General features: G+C 45.6%; 1 protein-coding gene across 10 annotated transcripts in view; it reads right to left on the reverse strand.

Moving 5' to 3' along the window:
- Positions 1-18321, reverse strand: part of DGKZ (diacylglycerol kinase zeta) — a 173074-nt gene that overhangs the window by 48040 nt on the left and 106713 nt on the right. For 4 of the 10 annotated variants that reach the window (XM_077286902.1, XM_077286906.1, XM_077286903.1 and 1 more), the window contains exons 2-7: positions 11131-11236; positions 8204-8299; positions 4350-4427; positions 4216-4272; positions 3002-3070; positions 551-622 (exon numbers count right to left, since the gene is read on the reverse strand). In XM_077286902.1, coding sequence (XP_077143017.1) covers positions 551-622; positions 3002-3070; positions 4216-4272; positions 4350-4427; positions 8204-8299; positions 11131-11236 — 478 coding nt within the window. Of the gene's footprint in view, positions 1-550; positions 623-3001; positions 3071-4215; positions 4273-4349; positions 4428-8203; positions 8300-11130; positions 11237-12103; positions 12145-16772; positions 17419-18321 lie in introns of those variants that run through there. The other 6 variants (XM_077286898.1, XM_077286900.1, XM_077286897.1 and 3 more) reach the window with 6 other exon arrangements.

The raw sequence follows: 18321 nt of genomic DNA on the forward strand, positions 1-18321 counted from the left end.
CGCTCATAGGGTATAATGGAATTAACCAGCTCAATCCAGGCTCTACAAGATGGATTTAAACCACTCATCAACTGCAGAGCCAAAATCAAAGCCCAGGAGCAAACTTTACACACAGAGCAGGTACAATCCTACCATGTCTCGTTTTCACCTTCAGCCTGAGCTCCAGCAGCTTCCAGCGCTAAACAGAAGTGTTCAACTCCAGGCACAGTTCACACCGAACAGGCTGAGGCTTACTCAAGTTTCTCTGAAGCGCCAACACACAGACTGCTCAGCTCTCCTAAAGGACCCATGCAGTCTCCATTCAGAGACAGACCTTGGCATGTCTCTCTCTCTCAGCTACAGCTCACATTTTGGCTGGTGACTCACCAATAGCACACTAAACCACTCAACATCCAACAGACTGACACTCCATGAAGCTACTATCTGGTTCTTAGCAAAACCCTACAGGGGCAACTAATCCAGACCCTGCAGAGCTAGGATTTAACCAGGTCCTTCCCAGCTATGCTACAATATAGATTAGAACGATGACACAAGAGACAGAAATACTCACCGCCAATTTGCACCATGAGCAGCTGATAGCAACAATCTCTTTGCTGTGAAAGGCAAATTTCTGCTGGAACCCCTGAAAAGAGCAAAGGAAACTCAGTGAGCTGAAATGCCATAAAAAACAAACCGATCACGTCTACAAGACTGCGGCGGCTCCATTACTCCTGGCCAGCTTCTGTGGTTGTGGAGAAAAAATGGCAAAGGCCTATTGGCAAGAAAAGTTATTCAAAAGAACTGACCCGTATAAACAAGTAAAAGTTCATTCATCAGCTGATCGCATATTTTACGTGGACCTAAAAGTTATTGCAAATTATATGGAATCGCAATAACTATTGTGTGCCCCATGAGGTTTACCTCGGCTGCTGCACATGACTTCTAATGCACCATATTCTAGCAATCCGTACAGGAGACAATACCTCCATAGTACAGATAGTACAGCATGCAATGGAGCCCAAAGGTCCAGTCTGGGCCCATGGCTGCCTATAGGTTCCATACTACACATCTGTATAGCAAGGATCTATAATACGGATGTGTGCACGAGGCTTTGGAATTTAGGAGACCGTCAAGGTGAGTGCATTGCAATAATTGACCTTCACACACATTTCACACATCTGCAGATAATACGCCATGGAGACAATGTGATTAATCCCATCACTGTCGTAATGTCGCGTGTAGGAGGAAGTGGTGAGACAAATTCACACCTGCTCCCTGCGACTCCGGAAAACAACAATGCATCACAAGCAAATGATCCGCTCTCATCAGCGTCGTCGTAATGAATCTGTTCAGTGAAAAGCCGAGCACAGGAAATGTAAAGTAACACAGATACTGGGCTTCCATTGTAAAAATTGTCCTCTACCACGCCACCACATACTGCAAAAAAAGGAAATCCTGTGTATACCTGCACAATATTACTGAGCATTTAAAGGGGTTTCCAACTTTGGGAACAATTTTTCTTCCTACATAAATGAATGTATCATTTTTTTCAGTTGTGTTTAATTAAAAATTGTGCACTGCTTGTGTTCTATGGCCTCCGAGATGTTCTGTGCATTGCTGGCACCTGAAGGAGTTAACGGAGATCCCGCAATGCTTTTATCTGACTTTTTCTGAGCTCCTCTCTGCCGATGGTCACAGAGCATGCCCACAACACTTCACCATAGAAATCAGTGAACGAGAGTCACAGAGCATGCTCACAACACTTCACCATAGAAATCAGTGAACGAGGATCACAGAGCATGCCCACAACACTCCACTATAGAAATGAACGGATGAGGGTCACAGAGCATGCTTACAACACTCCACCATAGAATTCAATGGATGAGGGTCACAGAGCATGCTCACAACACTCCACTATAGAATTCAATAAATGAGGGTCACAGAGCATGCTGACAACAATCCACCATAAAAATCTATGGATGAGGGTCACAGAGCATGCTCACAACACTCAACTATAGAGTTCAATAAATGAGGGTCAAGAGCATGCTCACAACACTTCACCATAGAAATCAGTGAACGAGAGTCACAGAGCATGCTCACAACACTTCACCATAGAAATCAATGGATGAGGGTCACAGAGCATGCCTACAACACTCCACTATAGAATTCAATGGATGAGGGTCACAGAGCATGCCCACAACACTCCACTATAGAAATGAACGGATGAGGGTCACAGAGCATGCCCACAACACTTCACCATAGAAATCAGTGAACGAGAGTCACAGAGCATGCTCACAACACTTCACCATAGAAATCAGTGAACGAGGATCACAGAGCATGCCCACAACACTCCACTATAGAAATGAACGGATGAGGGTCACAGAGCATGCTTACAACACTCCACCATAGAATTCAATGGATGAGGGTCACAGAGCATGCTCACAACACTCCACTATAGAATTCAATAAATGAGGGTCACAGAGCATGCTGACAACAATCCACCATAAAAATCTATGGATGAGGGTCACAGAGCATGCTCACAACACTTCACCATAGAAATCAGTGAACGAGAGTCACAGAGCATGCTCACAACACTTCACCATAGAAATCAATGGATGAGGGTCACAGAGCATGCCTACAACACTCCACTATAGAATTCAATAAATGAGGGTCACAGAGCACGCCCACAACACTCGGTTACCAGCCAACTCTGCAGTCTATCAGCAGAGGCAAGAAGTGCAGCACTTGCATGCAGTTTGCCATATGTAAGCGCTGCTCTGCAGCTGGCCAGATCACTGGCTGAAAACGCTTACCTATGCGGATACATTGCAACAGACGGTCAAATGCATAAACAGGACAAGGACACCGATATCAATAATGTGTATAATAATAATGCCTCTATTCAATGACAGCAAGTCGTGGTCCTAATTACTCAAACACGAAATTAAGAAACATGTATGCTCAAAAAACAGCCCCAGCTCTGAATCTCTATAGACAAGTGCATATTGCTGCTGCGGCTCACCTTCCCGCACTGCCGGCATTTCCCCGCCTGCCGTCTGCGGTGCACCCAATGATGCCGAACAATCACTGGCTACGAGACAGGTAAAAAATGGGGAAAAAAACATGTTTATCAGTAATAAAAATGATCATATTCATTGTATTTCAGGTGCAGATATTTACGCTCATACTCATCGGGGGTTGTCCATGACCAGTGAGGGGTGCGGAAGGAGCTTCCATGGTAAATGGTGCAACCACCAACAGTGCCCGTCATGCCAACACCCTGCCCCTTATATAGCCCAGCATATATAATGACGGATTTAACCCTTTAAGGACTTCTCATAGTTACCTGTAATTAAAATGCCTTTACTACAAAACAGATGCAATCCTTCTGCCCAGATTATATCACACCCCTTTATCCAAGAGATATAAGGTTTTTATTTTTGCATCTATTTAGCAATTCGACAGTTTGTTGTTTGTGGGACAAATTGTAGTTATGAGAATCAGTATTCATTTTACCATAGAATGAACTGAAAAACAGGATCAATTCCTACAATTCTCTCCTTTTAATTCTTTTTTTTTCTATACGTATGGGTTGATTAAATGTATATATTTTGATACATCAGACTTTTACAGCTGTGGAGATACCAAATATTTTCCTTACTTTAAAACTGATACATTTTTAGGTTTCTTCTTGTATTGTTAATTTTTGAAACTTTTTTTTTCAGTACTTTTCATTTAGGTTTATGTTTCAGTACCAATAGGGGAGATTTAACTCCTATGATAGGATTGCAAGATAGCAGTAATGGGGGTCCTCTGTAGATACCTGGATGTAATGGCATCCCATCGGTACTTAGTGATCAAATCTGTTAGCAACAGCCGATACATGGCCCATATGAAGCAGGCTCAGCTTCTGCGTCCACTCCATACGCCCAAACTCAATGTGTGACATATATGATATACATCAAATTTTGCCAATAGGTTTAAGTGGGCATATAGTTGCCCCCCAAAAAAACTTTGTATACGCTGCAGGTTCTGACATGTCTCTGCAATACAAGTACAATTGATTTACATCAGAACTGTGTAATGCTTCATTTCTCCTGTGGTGGCGCTGCAGGGAAAATGACCACTTGCCGCTGATTGCAGATGATCACTGGGGATCTCAGCGCTATGATCACTCTTAAAAAGGATTTCTGACAGCCTAGAACAGAAAGGAGGAGAATAAGCGGTTGCCCTTACCTCCCGTATATTGCGAGACCCAGACTCGCGGAATGATGGCTTACATCGGAAATTTATCTGGAAAGGAAAGCACAAGTTGAGCTAAAGACACAAGTCTCCGCAGGGATTAGATGAGAAATTAGAAAACCACTCACCTTCTCCAGCTGCTCAATGCAAGGAGTGTGAACCACGATCTTACACGCCGCGCACTTCCTCCGGGACGCCGACTTCTGCTGTTGAAAAGACAAAAATATCATTAATGGAAAAAAAAGGCAACACAATGGCAGAATCCACAGAGAATACCTGTACTGTAAAGACTCAGAGAACTATAAATCACAGCAAGAACCAGTGTGTGGGAAAAGCACAGAAAAATGGCCTCTGTGCCGGCCGTCAATGGGCCGATCGCTCTCCGTCACCGGCATCATCATAAGAATCGTCCGAGCCCCTTGCATCGGCCTGTATAAAAAGCGTCTAATTGACATTGTTATGCTGCGTGAACGCTGCAGCCAATCAGCAGGCCCCAAAGGACTGCTCACTGTCACTTACATATGAAATGCGGACATCAGGTGGAGGTGTGAGCGCTGCAGCCAATCAGAAGCCCCCAAAGGGCTGCTCATTGTCACTTACATAGGATGAAATGTGGACGTCCGGTGGAGGTGTGAGCGCTGCAGCCAATCAGAAGCCCCCAAAGGGCTGCTCACTGTCACTTACATAGGATGAAATGCGGACGTCCGGTGGAGGTGCGAGCGCTGCAGCCCATTGTTTTTTGGATACTATTTTGCATTAGAACTTAAGACTTTTCTTGGGGGGAGGCAGAATTATTTTTAACAAACCTACATTTGGCAAAAAAACGAATTTGGACGTTTAGCAAAAGATGTGCAAAGTGAACGTAAGCGCCCAGTGCCAGGCGGCTGCTGCCAAGGCGAACAGGACCGTTTTATTCTTTCTGGCTCATTGCCTAGTATCCGACCACTGCTGCGTTCTCCCTGGAGTAGCTGAACATCAGCAGAAGCCGTTTTGCCGATAGTGTGAACAGTCAGGTGTGCACCGCCGCCCCAGCAAGCTGAAAGTAGTAAAATCCACACCAAAATCTGCATGTGTTATGGGCGGACCCCACTGCAGATTTTGGCTGAGACAGGACTGTTTGTTCAGTGCGCCGGGTACAGGAGGGCAGGTCTTTGGATACACGTCAGAGGGTTGTTATGCCCCGCTTCATAGCTTCCATAGAAGTGATTGGGACTCACAGAGACGGCGCAGCACAGACATCTCGTCTCATATCTCTCAGAGGAACAGAAGGCACAAGATGTAATTGGAGGAAGAAGCTTTGTGGATGAACAGAAGGGATGTGCGTTTCCCCTCATCAGGCGCAGTCATTATCGTGAAGTGGCCGCTTCCAGCACGGCTGACACTATATGCCCTCTGCCGCACCGGGCACAGGACACAGGGGCACTCTATGTTCTACTGCGGCACAGCGTGAAGCCTAATGTCATCTGCAATTATTGTAATAACAGCAAAATTCAGATTTATATATATTTATCTATGTTTAGGACAAATTGTGACAGATGGGATGGATGGATGAATTGACAGGCAGGCAGACAAAGCCAGGCAGATAGGCAGACATACAGACAGGCAAGCAGGCAGGCAAAGCTATTCTAACATCCATCCATCTATGCTATCATTTATCCATCCATCCAATCTAACCGTCCCTCCACCCTGCCATCCATCCAATTTAACCGTCCACCCACCCTGCCGTCCACCCACCCTGCCGTCCACCCACCCTGCCGTCCATCCACCCTGCCGTCCATCCAATTTAACTGCCCCTCCATCCTGCCGTCCACCCACCCTGCCGTCCACCCACCCTGCCGTCCACCCACCCTGCCGTCCATCCACCCTGCCGTCCACCCACCCTGCCGTCCATCCACCCTGCCGTCCATCCACCCTGCCGTCCATCCACCCTGCCGTCCATCCAATTTAACTGCCCCTCCACCCTGCCGTTCACCCACCCTGCCGTCCACCCACCCTGCCGTCCACCCACCCTGCCGTCCACCCACCCTGCCGTCCACCCACCCTGCCGTCCATCCACCCTGCCGTCCACCCACCCTGCCGTCCATCCACCCTGCCGTCCATCCACCCTGCCGTCCATCCACCCTGCCGTCCATCCAATTTAACTGCCCCTCCACCCTGCCGTTCACCCACCCTGCCGTCCACCCACCCTGCCGTCCGTCCACCCTGCCGTCCGTCCACCCACCCTGCCGTCCACCCACCCTGCCGTCCACCCACCCTGCCGTCCATCCACCCTGCCGTCCATCCACCCTGCCGTCCATCCACCCTGCCGTCCATCCACCCTGCCGTCCATCCAATTTAACTGCCCCTCCACCCTGCCGTCCACCCACCCTGCCGTCCACCCACCCTGCCATCCACCCACCCTGCCATCCACCCACCCTGCCATGCATCCTTCATTGAGGCAGCATAATGAGAAACTCAGTTCTGCACTTCTCCACTGACACAATTGTGCAAACAGAAAAAAAATATCAAAAGGCTTCCCATGGAGCGTGGGCTAAAATAGACTTCACAGTGGGAGGGATGAACCCTGACTGTGGACCGTCGCTCTCTCATTACAGAAAGGTGACCAGTGGGAAGTGACTCCGGGGAAGCGTGACCTCTGTGCCACACAGCGGTATAAGGGCAATGTAAATGAGAGCAAGTCAGAGTGGAACATGGGCTGACAAATCTGACAATGTACAGGAATATGGCGGCTTTGCGCACTATTTCATTGTATTGTTAAGATACAGACGATCACTGATGTCGGAGATCGCTGCCTGCACAGAAGGATAATTTACAAGTGTCTACAATACACACCAAACACTTCTAGGAGGCCGGATTCATGATAAATGGCTTTTAATACAGGCACTTGTTCTACGACTAAATGCATCCATCAAACACAGAATTAACCGGGGCGTGACCCCGTGTAATAGAACAATCCGTGTAAGAGAATTCTCTAAAATGGATTGAGACGGTTTAACTCTATCACATTAGTTCAGAGCCACTCAGCCGGGAACTGAGTCTATGGGTGATCCAGAAGTCTGAGGCTCTGTTCACACGGACAGCAGATATTTCCGGTTTTGGATCCTTTTTAGGATGATACAAATGTAACTAAAATGATCCAGTACAGAATCCATTGATTTGAATAAGAATAAAAAAGGCCACTGCAAAGTATACAGTCATGTTGTTCGGCTCCGTAAAGTATTTACATCGGGATACTGTGTAGACACAGATGGCAATTTGAAAAAAAAAAAAAAGAAAAAAGGTGAACTGCAGTGTAAGGCCCCTTTCACACATCAGCTTTTTGCTATCAGTCGCAATTCGTCGAATTTTGAAAGAAACAGATCCGGCAACTGATGCCACCGTTTCCGTTTTTTTCTCAAAGACTTGTGTTAGTGATGGATGTCCTCACGTTTCATCTGTCGTTCGCCAGATCCGTCGAAAATTATTAGTCTGGCGGCCGGAGACAACGGACAAAGTAACGTTTTTTGTGTACGTTCAAAAAAACAGACAGCGACAGATGCGCTGCAGTCAGTCGTTTGCTAGAATGGAAGCCTATGGCGCCAGATCCGTCAAGTGACGGAATCCAGAGAAGGATTCCATTTATTTAACTGATCATGCTCCGATCCAATTCGCCAGATCCACTAGTCAGATCCGTCGAAAAAAACGAATCCGTCGCATCAGTTTTTCACAATCTGCGACAGATCCGTCAAGCCAACGGATTGTGACTGACGGCAAAAAACTGATGTGTGAAATGGGCCTAAAGCAAAGGGGCAGAAAAAAAGAGAGACCTTATGAACGCCTGACATTATCGGATAGGCAGAGTACTGATTCCATTAGACACACAATAAATGAGCTGGAGTCACTAATCAGAAGACCATTATCATAGCAATAACAGCGCCTTCACAATTCATTTTCCACAACCAGAATAAAGTGCCCCCTGTAGTGCTCCCTGCAGTGCACATACCTGGATTTTAGCTGTGCAATATTGCTCACCAACGTAACAGAAATCTCCAGACACGCTGGTCTCAAACCAGAGGTGATCGCCGTACAAAGCCGCCTCCTGCAACGAGAGAAGAGATCATGAAATTACTTCCAGGCAATAATCACCAATATCAACGGTCTGTACCAGTAATGAGGAGCAAATGGGACCAGGGTCACCTTACAAAGGCACACACTACTGACAAAAATGGTGACAGACGGAAATGTAAGCTACACCTCACATGACAGTAAAGTAAATAATGTATGTACACAGCAGAATAGTGAGCGCAGCTCTGGAGTATAATACAGCATGTAACTCAGGATCAGTAATGTAATGTATGTACACAGTGACTGCACCAGCAGAATAGTGAGTGCAGCTCTGGGGTATAATACAGGAGGTAATGTAATGTATGTACACAGTGACTGCACCAGCAGAATAGTGAGCGCAGCTCTGGAGTATAATACAAGATGTAACTCAGGATCAGTAATGTAATGTATGTACACAGTGACTGCACCAGCAGAATAGTGAGTGCAGCTCTGGGGTATAATACAGGAGGTAATGTAATGTATGTACACAGTGACTGCACCAGCAGAATAGTGAGCGCAGCTCTGGAGTATAATACAAGATGTAACTCAGGATCAGTAATGTAATGTATGTACACAGTGACTGCACCAGCAGAATAGTGAGCACAGCTCTGGAGTATAATACCGGATGTAACTCAGGATCAATAATGTAATGTATGTAACACAGTGACTGCACCAACAGAATAGTGAGTGCAGCTCTGGAGTATAATACAGGATGTAACTCAGGGTCAGTAATGTAATGTATGTACACAGTGACTGCACCAGCAGAATAGTGAGTGCAGCTCTGGAGTATAATACAGGAGGTAACTCAGGATCAGTTCAGGATAGGCAATTTAATATACGTACAGTGTGACCTATCTGAAAGAATAAGGAGTTCAGCTCTGGAGTGTTACAGTGCAGCATTATTACAGGCCAGATATCCACAGTTACTATATCCCCCTTCTTAAAACATTGCTACCTAAAAAATGCAGAAAGCAATCTAAGAGGAAGTATTGTTAATTATAACTGGAACCAGAGAAGGAAACCATTAAGAAAGCAGCAAGAGACTAACCACTTGACATTAAAGAATTGGAATAAAAAAAATGGAATATTAAAATCTCTTTGCTTCCTTTGTTAGAACGACCGACATGGGACCGTGTAAACTTATAATAAAATTATGGCAAAAATACAAACAGGAAATAGGAGTAACAGCAAACGCCACAGGAAACCACAACCTGAAGCTGTCTGGAGATAAACGTTACTCCCTGGCAACCTGGGCCACTGGTCCGATAAGGAAGGAAAATCCTGCCCCAGAGAAGCCCACCACCAGCCAAACACTCAGGGTAACGACAAGACGTTCAGCAGCGGTCCCCAGAGAGGAAGGAGTAAAATAACAGAGAAGAACTGGAGGGGAAAACACAAAGTCCGAGATTGTCTAAGAGCAGCCAAAAGATTAGTATCCAGTAGAAGCCACACAACAGAACTCATGCTCCCTATGGAGGAAGGATGGACCGTGTGAACTGCTCCAGGGGACAAGATAACAATCAAAACAAGATCAAACAAGAACTAAAAGGAAACGGAATAAGAAAGATTTTCAATTGTGGGCATTAAAAATATAATAATAATAATTAAAACTATTGCTCCATGTCATCTTTGCCCCTGTCCAGTGCCAGTGAATGTGAATCAATAATTAAAAAGTGTAAAACTAACAGCAATAACACCAATCCCCACTGCCTGGAAGATCCCAGCATTTCCTGCTTTGAATTAGTCACCACTGCAGCCAGTGATTGGCTGCAGAGGTGCCTCTGTGTAGAGGAAGCAGGAATTTAAGGCACGGGAATAATGGAGTAGCGGCAAGGCGAGTTTTACTTTATTATTTTTTACAATTATAAAACGTTTTAATTTTTTTTTTAAACTACGAGTGGCTGAACATCAACCTTGTGGCAGTGCGGCTACGCACACATTTCTCCTGTTCTGCCCAAAGCAGGTGGAAAATGTACGAGTGGTTATTTAATCACCTAAAGACCAGGATAATTTTTCATTTTGTACTCTCATTTTTTCCCTCCTTGGCCTTTTGATTAGTTTTTGTTTTACGTATTTAGTTTATGTTGTTAAATAATTTTATGTTTTCAAATATCCAACGTTTACAGCTGCAGCGATTCCAAATATACTTAAAAAAATGTTTTTGCTTTACCTTTCTTAAAACTTGATTGTTTGTACAATATACTACTATACTTCAGTGTTGTAGCATACATATATTGCAGATATATCCAAAATAATGATCTATGTGGGCAGAGGCCGGGGTTCATAGGTGTACCAGGATGGCAGCAATGGGGGGTGTACACATCACATGGCTCTCGGCTGCCATGATAAAATATCAGCGCCCTGTAATTGTGTCAAGGGAGGCGCAGCTGATGGGGCCGCCACAAATTCACAACTATTTAATTAAATGCTGCTCGAGACCAGCATCTAACTAGTTAAACAGCAGCAATGGAAGCTAGTTCTGGTCCAGTTAGAGTTGGGTATTCGCTGAACTCACACCATATAAAAGGTCCCGGTCTGTGAAGAAAATATATGTGACAGGTTGGTAAAGGTTCCCCATCGCCCAAAGTGACGACATATACCATTACTTTGATGTGGGTTTAACTTCTGAGATGCCCACCAATCCATGCGCTTTTAGGGGCTGCAGTCTGTTTCTCCCTGCTCAGCAGCGAACCCCAGCCATCCACTATGCTCCCGGTAATGCCGGTGGATGCTGCGAATCGAACACCCAGAATTCGTGGGGGTTCTGGCATCCAGGACTCACGTGATGGCATATCATTGGATGGGAATATAATGGCGGATACTCACGGTCCAGTCCACAGTACTGCGGATTTGTGTTTCCGAGTCGATGTGCACCACGCTGGATGACGATGACGGTGTGAGATGCTGGGCTCCAGATTTGGCAATAGCTTTTCTGCAAAACATAAAGACGCATCTGAGATTGTGTAAGCGATACTAAACGTCCGGCTCACGTGGCCTACACAGTCTAACGACCAGACGGGAGATCTCCGCTGGGCAAAAGTGGCCATGAGGCCAACAATCGAGTGAGTTATCTCAATGGCAGATTTACAAGATGCCTGGTGATCACAAAAACATGGCTGACCCATTAAGGCCTTCATATATTTATTAGACCATAAGGGATCGGAAATATACATGTGATTTATCAGATGTGTCCACCAGGACAGACTTCAGAAGCCTCAAGTTTGGGCCTGAGGGTCTCTGGGTTGAAGTACTAGGGACCCTGATCTCAGCTGACTGCAGAGATGGGGCCACACATCAGGTGGACTTACCCCGACAACTGTGGCTGCTACACGCGACCAAAGATTGCACAACAGCGATGCGACATAGCGCTGTGAATGCAGTCTGGGTGCGAGCAGCAACACGGGACCACCTTCACTTATGACGTGGAGACGCAGCAGCCCCACCATAGGGCTGTCTTCTGCCATGTAACACATGTCTTGGCCAAAGAAGCCACAATGTAAGTTATGGTGCTAATACTTCCATCAATGTAAGGAGAAGCCATGGCTTCCTGATCAGTCAGAGGTCCGGCCATTGATTCTCACTGGTATAGCATTGCGGCCCTTCATTGTGCACAGCAGCACTTGAATGTGGCCCTCCTGCATTTCCTTCCTCAGCGAAGTCTGCGCAAAGCTAAAACAATGCTGCATCCCCATCATTATCAGGATCAGGCCCCGATAAGGAGAAGAAAAAAAAAAAAAAGATGTGACCCCAAGCAAAATATATATATATAACTTTACAATGATATTGAGACAACTCTTACAACAAAGCCAATCTAATTATCGTCATATAAACAAACATCTGCCATATTCTTCATTATTTATTTTCTTGTGTGCCACTAGGCCTCAAAAAAAAAAAAAAGGTGTTTCCCATAGCAACCAATCAGAGCTGAGCTTTCATTTGTAACACTGCTTTGGAAACATGAGAGCTGCTCTGTGATTGGTTGCTATGGGCAGCCAAACCAAATTCACCCTTTTGATGGACTAGGCCCGATTACTTGAGGGTATTTTCACCATTCGATGAGATTGATACGATGCCTTCTGTGACGGGACACCTCGGTATCGTGTACAGAGCGCGGGTGTCAGGGGAGAACATTCCTGCTTCTGCACGAGATATTACACAGGTGCCCATTAATGCTGCCAGCGCAGAACACGTTCTGAAGCCAAGATAAACAAAGCACCAATCCCTGCCTTGAGTTATACATGGCGGGGGGAAAACACGCTCAAATATCACTTTCTAAAGATAGGACCAGGCCAAACAAAGCTAAAGGTTGAGCGGAGAAAATGCTTTGCCAAACCCCAATATGAACGCTCTGTATACACAAATATCGGCACTCCCCGAGCGGGAACCCAGAGGGGAACACATCGCACTTCCTTTAAAGGGGTTGTATCACCTCTCACACAGCCGGTGCCTTATATAACGGTGATCATCGCGTACACTAATCTGCCATTACCGAGGAGTCAGGTGCCAATACGACCAGTAGAAGGGCCAATACGACCAGTAGAGGGGCCAATATGGCTTTCACCTCAGTGGACGGGCAACTAGAACACCACAATTGGCCCTCACTAGTGTCCAGCCTTGTAACGAGTGGGTACAATGGTGCTAAATAAATGTCCCCTTGAAATACCGCCAATGAGAAGAACGTTCACACATACAGTGGGGAAAGTAAGTATTTGATGCACTGACAATTTTTACCAGTTTTCCCACCTACACGGAATGGAGAGACCTGTAATTTTTATCGTACATAGACTTCACCTGTGAGAGACAGAATCTAAAAATAAAATCCAGAAAATCACATTGTAGGATTTTTACATAATTAATTTGCATTTTATTGCATGAAATAAGTATTTGATATATGCCCTATTTGCACATTTTTCCTCCTACAAAGAATGGAGAGACCTGTAATTTTTTAGCGTAGGTACACTTCACCTGTGAAAGACAGAATCTAAAAATTAAAACCAGTAAATCACATTGTAGGATTGTTACATAATTAATTTGCATTTTATTACATGAAATAAGTATTTGATCAGCGACCAACCAGCAAGAATTCTGCCTCTCACAGACCTGTTAGTTTTCCTGTAAGAAGCCTTTTACTCTGCACTCATTACCTGTATAAAAGACACCTGTCCACACAATCAATCACACTCCAACCTCTCCACCATGGCCAAGACCAAAGAGCTGTCTAAGGACAACAGGGACAAAATTGTAGACCTGCACAAGGCTGGGATGGGCTAGAGGACAATAGACAAGCAGCTTGGTGAGAGGGCGACAACTGTTAGCACAATTATTAGAAAATGGAAGAAACACAAGATGACTGTCAGTCTTCCTCGGTCTGTGGCTCCATGCAAAATCTCGCCTCGTGGGGTAGGGATAATTCTGAGAAAGGTCAGGAATCAGCCCAGAACTACACGGAGGACCTGGTCAATGACCTGAAGAGAGCTGGGACCACAGTGTCAAACATTACCGTTAATAACACACCACGCAGTCATGGATTAAAATCCTGCAGGGCACACAAGGTCCCTCTGCTCACACCAGCACATGTCCAGGCTGGTTTGAAGTTGGCCAATGACCATCTGGATGATCCAGAGAAGGCATAGGAGAAGGTCATGGGGTCAGATGAGGCCAAAATAGAACTTTTTGGTATCAAGTCCACTCACTGTGTTTGGAGGAAGAAGGATGAGTGCAACCCCAAGAACACCATCCCAACCGTAAAGCATGGTGGGGGAAACATACTTTGGGGGTTCTTTTCTGTAAAGAGGACAGGACGACTGCACTGTATTGAAGGGAGGATGGATGGGGTAATGTAACGTGAGATTTTGGAAAACAACCTCCTTCCCTCAGTAAGAGTATTGAAGATGGGTCGTGGCTGGGTCTTCCAGCATGAGAATGACCCGAAACACACAGCCAGGGCAACAAAAGAGTGGCTCTGTAAGAATCTTTTCAAGGACCTGGAGAGGCCTAGTCAATCTCCAGACTTGAAACCAATAAAAAAACCTTTGAGGAGCTGAAATTTAGCAATGCCCAGCGACAGCCCCAGGACCTGAAAGATCTGGAGAAGATCTGCATGGAGTAGGGGGCCAAAATCACTGCCGCAGTGTCTGCAAACCTGGCCAGGAACTACAGGAAACGTCTGACCTCTGTAATTGCAAACAAAGTTTTCTGCACCCAAATATTAAGTTCTGTTTTTCTATTGTATCAAATAATTATTTCATGCAATAAAATGCAAATAATTACGTAAAAAATAATATAATGTGATTTTCTGGATTTTTTTTGAAGATTCGGTCTCTCACAGGTTAAGTTTACTTATGCTAAAAAAAATACAGACCTCTCCATTCTTTGTAGGTGGGGGAACTTGCAAAACTTTCAAAATACTTATTTTCCCCACTGTATCTAAATCCCAACTTAAAGGATATTTAAGCCCCATACACATTGAACAGGAAAGTTGTACTAAACCTTTAATGAAAATTAACATAAGCGCCGCCACAAATTGTTTTATTTGAGACTGAATCACTAAAATTGGAACTTTTGGCAAGTAAGGGTAGCAGAAAATCAGCCTGACCAGTTGACTCTTAAAAGAGGTCAAAACGGTCCTTTTTTAATTCTTATTTTGTTCGCGCTGCCCCCAAAAATTCTGAGTTTTTTTTGTCTTCCTAAAATCCGCCACACGATGCGGATATATGTTTCTCTTTATTTGCTACAATCACGCCCTTTTGCACAATGAACAAGAAAACACAGTATAATTTCTGTTACTGGCCTGTAAAACCGTTAACAGACTACAGGCTGCGGTTTATGGTGGCCTGTAGTCAGCCACTGCTGACGGCTGCTACATTCTAGCAATTATCTAGTGTATTCGTATGGTCCAGTACGTTATTCCAAAGTTGGCAAGTTGTTGTCATCTGTCCACAGGACAGCCACTGGGACCCCCCTGATCTCAGTAATGGGGCTCTAAAACTGTAGTAACCTCCAAAGATTTATCCAGAGCTATAAAGGAGATATACAGGGCTGCGCATACACAAAGTGGTTTCTCCAAACAATTTATGGCAAAGTTGTTTTTTTTTTTTTAGAAAGAGGTATTTGCCGCACACGTGAAGTTCTTATGCATTCACTGTCTATAGGACTGAAGACTGCTAAGTGCAGTACAGCGCTCACCTATCCCACAGACAATGAATGGGAGTATGGCGCGCATGTGCAACTCTGCTCTAATCACTGTCTATTGCACTGAATATTACCGAGTGCAGTACAGAACTCACCCAGTCCATAGACAATGAATGGGAGTATGATGCACATGCGCAACTCTGCTCTATTCACTGTCTATAGCACTGAATATTACGGAGTGGAGTATAGAGCTCGCCTAGCCCATAGACAATGAATGGGAGTATGGCGCGCATGTGCAACTCTGCTCCATTCACTGTCTATAGCATTGAATATTACCAAGTGCAGTATAGAGCTCGCCTAGCCCATAGACAATGAATGGGAGTATGGTACACATGCGCAACTCTGCTCCATTCACTGTCTATAGGACTGAAGACTGCCAAGTGCAATACAGAGTTCACCTATCTCACAGACAATGAATGGAAGGATGGCGTGCATGCACAGCTCTGCTCCATTCACTGTCTATAGGACTAAAGATTGCTAAGTGCAATACAGAGCTAACCAATCCCATAGATAATGAATGGGAGTATGGCGCCCATGCGCAGCTCTGCTCCATTCACTGTTTATAGGACTGATGATTCCTAAGTGCAATACAGCGCTCACCTATCATATAGACAATAAATGGGAGTATGGTGCACATGCGCAGCTCTTCTCCATTCACTGTCTATGGGACTGAAGTTTTCAGAGTGCAGTACAGAGCTCACCTATCCCATAGACAATGAATGGTAGTGTGGTGCACATGAGCAGCTCTGCTACATTCACTGTTTACAGGACTGAAGATTGCTAAGTGCAATACAGCGCTCACCTATCCCATAGACAATGAATGGGAGTATGGCGAGCATGCGCAGCTCTGCTCCATTCACTGTCTATAGGACTGAAGATTGCTAAGTGCAGTACAGCGCTCACCTATCATATAGACAATGAATGGGAGTATGGTACACATGCACAGCTCTGCTCCATTCACTTTCTATAGGACTGCAGAGTGCAGTACAAAGTTCTCCCATCTTCGACGGTCCTAAAGAGAATGAAAGCAACTACAGCGCACATTGCTCCTTTCTAACACAGCCCAATTCTCTGGGATCAACAGGGGTCCCAGCTGTTGGACCACCAGCGAGCAGCTAGTTATTACCTCTCCTGTTGGTAGGTGCCAACCCTTTATAATATGTTGGTAAGTGTCGTAACCATCACCTTCAATGGTTGTATATCACTAGGGGGTATATCATTTAAAAACAATGTAAAACGCTGCCCCCCTACCCCACCTTTACTAGTCCCCTGCGTACAGTTTTCGTTGGTCGGTGGTGGAGTTGGTGCAGGGTGGTGGGTCACAGATCTCCATGTTTTCCTGGTCACTTCCTTCCTCTGATGTCTCTTCCATCTCCTCTTTGTCAGAGTTTACCTCTTTGGTCTCTGCCCCTTCTTTCATTTGGATAAGGCTTGCAAGTAACATGGAAGGCCCCAAGAGCTGACGATCTATGCAGTGTAGCTTCCCCCCACGTCTCTTCTGAACAGCAAACCGCGGACTCAGGCCCGGTGTGGTCGTACTTGACCTCCGACGCCCATCCTTTCTTCCCCCGTGTCCCGGCGTGGCAGTCCCGAGGGGGAGAGGTGGCGGCTGCGTCACAGAGCAACGTCTCTGCATAGAGAGGGTGGTAGACGCCGACCCAGCGCTGGACCTGCGGCGGGCTTTGCCAGTGGTTATCACAACGTTGCTCCTCCGCAAAGCCGGGGGGCAATATGTTTCCGAAGGAGGAGGAGCAGGTTTCTTCTTGAAGTGCCTTTTAAAAAAGGTTTCCATATTGTTCCCGTCGTGGAGGGGGTACGGTACGGACTGGTCAGCGGAGGAGGGGGCTGTTAACGTACAAACCGCCATGTTAGAATTCAGAAGACGCTAAGCTGTCACTTATACAGAGGAGCGTAAAACCCCAAGCACAGAAAATATACCAAATACAGACGCACTATATAAAGACCCCATAAAGTCAGGATTACATGAACCAATGATCTGTAAACTATCCAGCAACACGGATGCATCACCACCATTCAATGACCTACAGCAATGCTTGTACTGTTTATCCAGTGCCTCCTGGTTCATAGACATACTCCATGTAATAAAGCAGTCCCTTATGTGCCAGGGACCTATGGCATTGCTCAGCATTGTAATAGCTATAGTCCCTGACACTTACAGCTCTTCATCACTCTGTCAGCACCAAAGGTGCTGGGACGTCCGTTCTTTCACTTAACAGTATACATTGCTCCTGCTTTTATCTAATGGCTTTCAGCAGGAGTAAAAGCCGATTGTTCTCGATCACTATCCAGTGTAAAAAAAGATGGCGATCAGCTGATGGAGCAAATGATCACAACTTCTATGCAGGACCGAAATCATTGTCAGCAGCATATCTCCCGCTGTAAATGTGCTGCCGACAATACGCATGTTGCATGGCGGCCAAATGATCATGCTAACAATTGCCATTGGCCGCTGTGTAGGACTCCCCTCAAAAAAGGACCTGCACTGTAAGGGGGTAAGGAACTGGCCTAAGTGTCATGAAAGGGTTAACCCTTCTCTGCCGCTCATGCTTCTGAGTGTCAGCACAGGCTTCATGGGCCTTTCATGTAGGTGATAAGTGGCCTGAGGAGATGCATTTATGTATATATTAATGAGGGCCTTTCATATGGTAAATCAGTGTGAGACCCCCCAGCGGTGCCTGCGCAGGGAGGGAGGAGGCATCCAGAGGGGGATTCTCACCCACATTTTATGCTGACATCGTGACTATCGAACGTTCGGCTCCAAAAATCTGCAACTATAAAAGTCTTCACTGTGATCTTCAGAGCTGC

The sequence above is a fragment of the Ranitomeya variabilis genome, chromosome 2 (genome assembly GCF_051348905.1).
Source record: "Ranitomeya variabilis isolate aRanVar5 chromosome 2, aRanVar5.hap1, whole genome shotgun sequence".
NCBI classification, from domain to species: Eukaryota; Metazoa; Chordata; class Amphibia; order Anura; family Dendrobatidae; genus Ranitomeya; species Ranitomeya variabilis.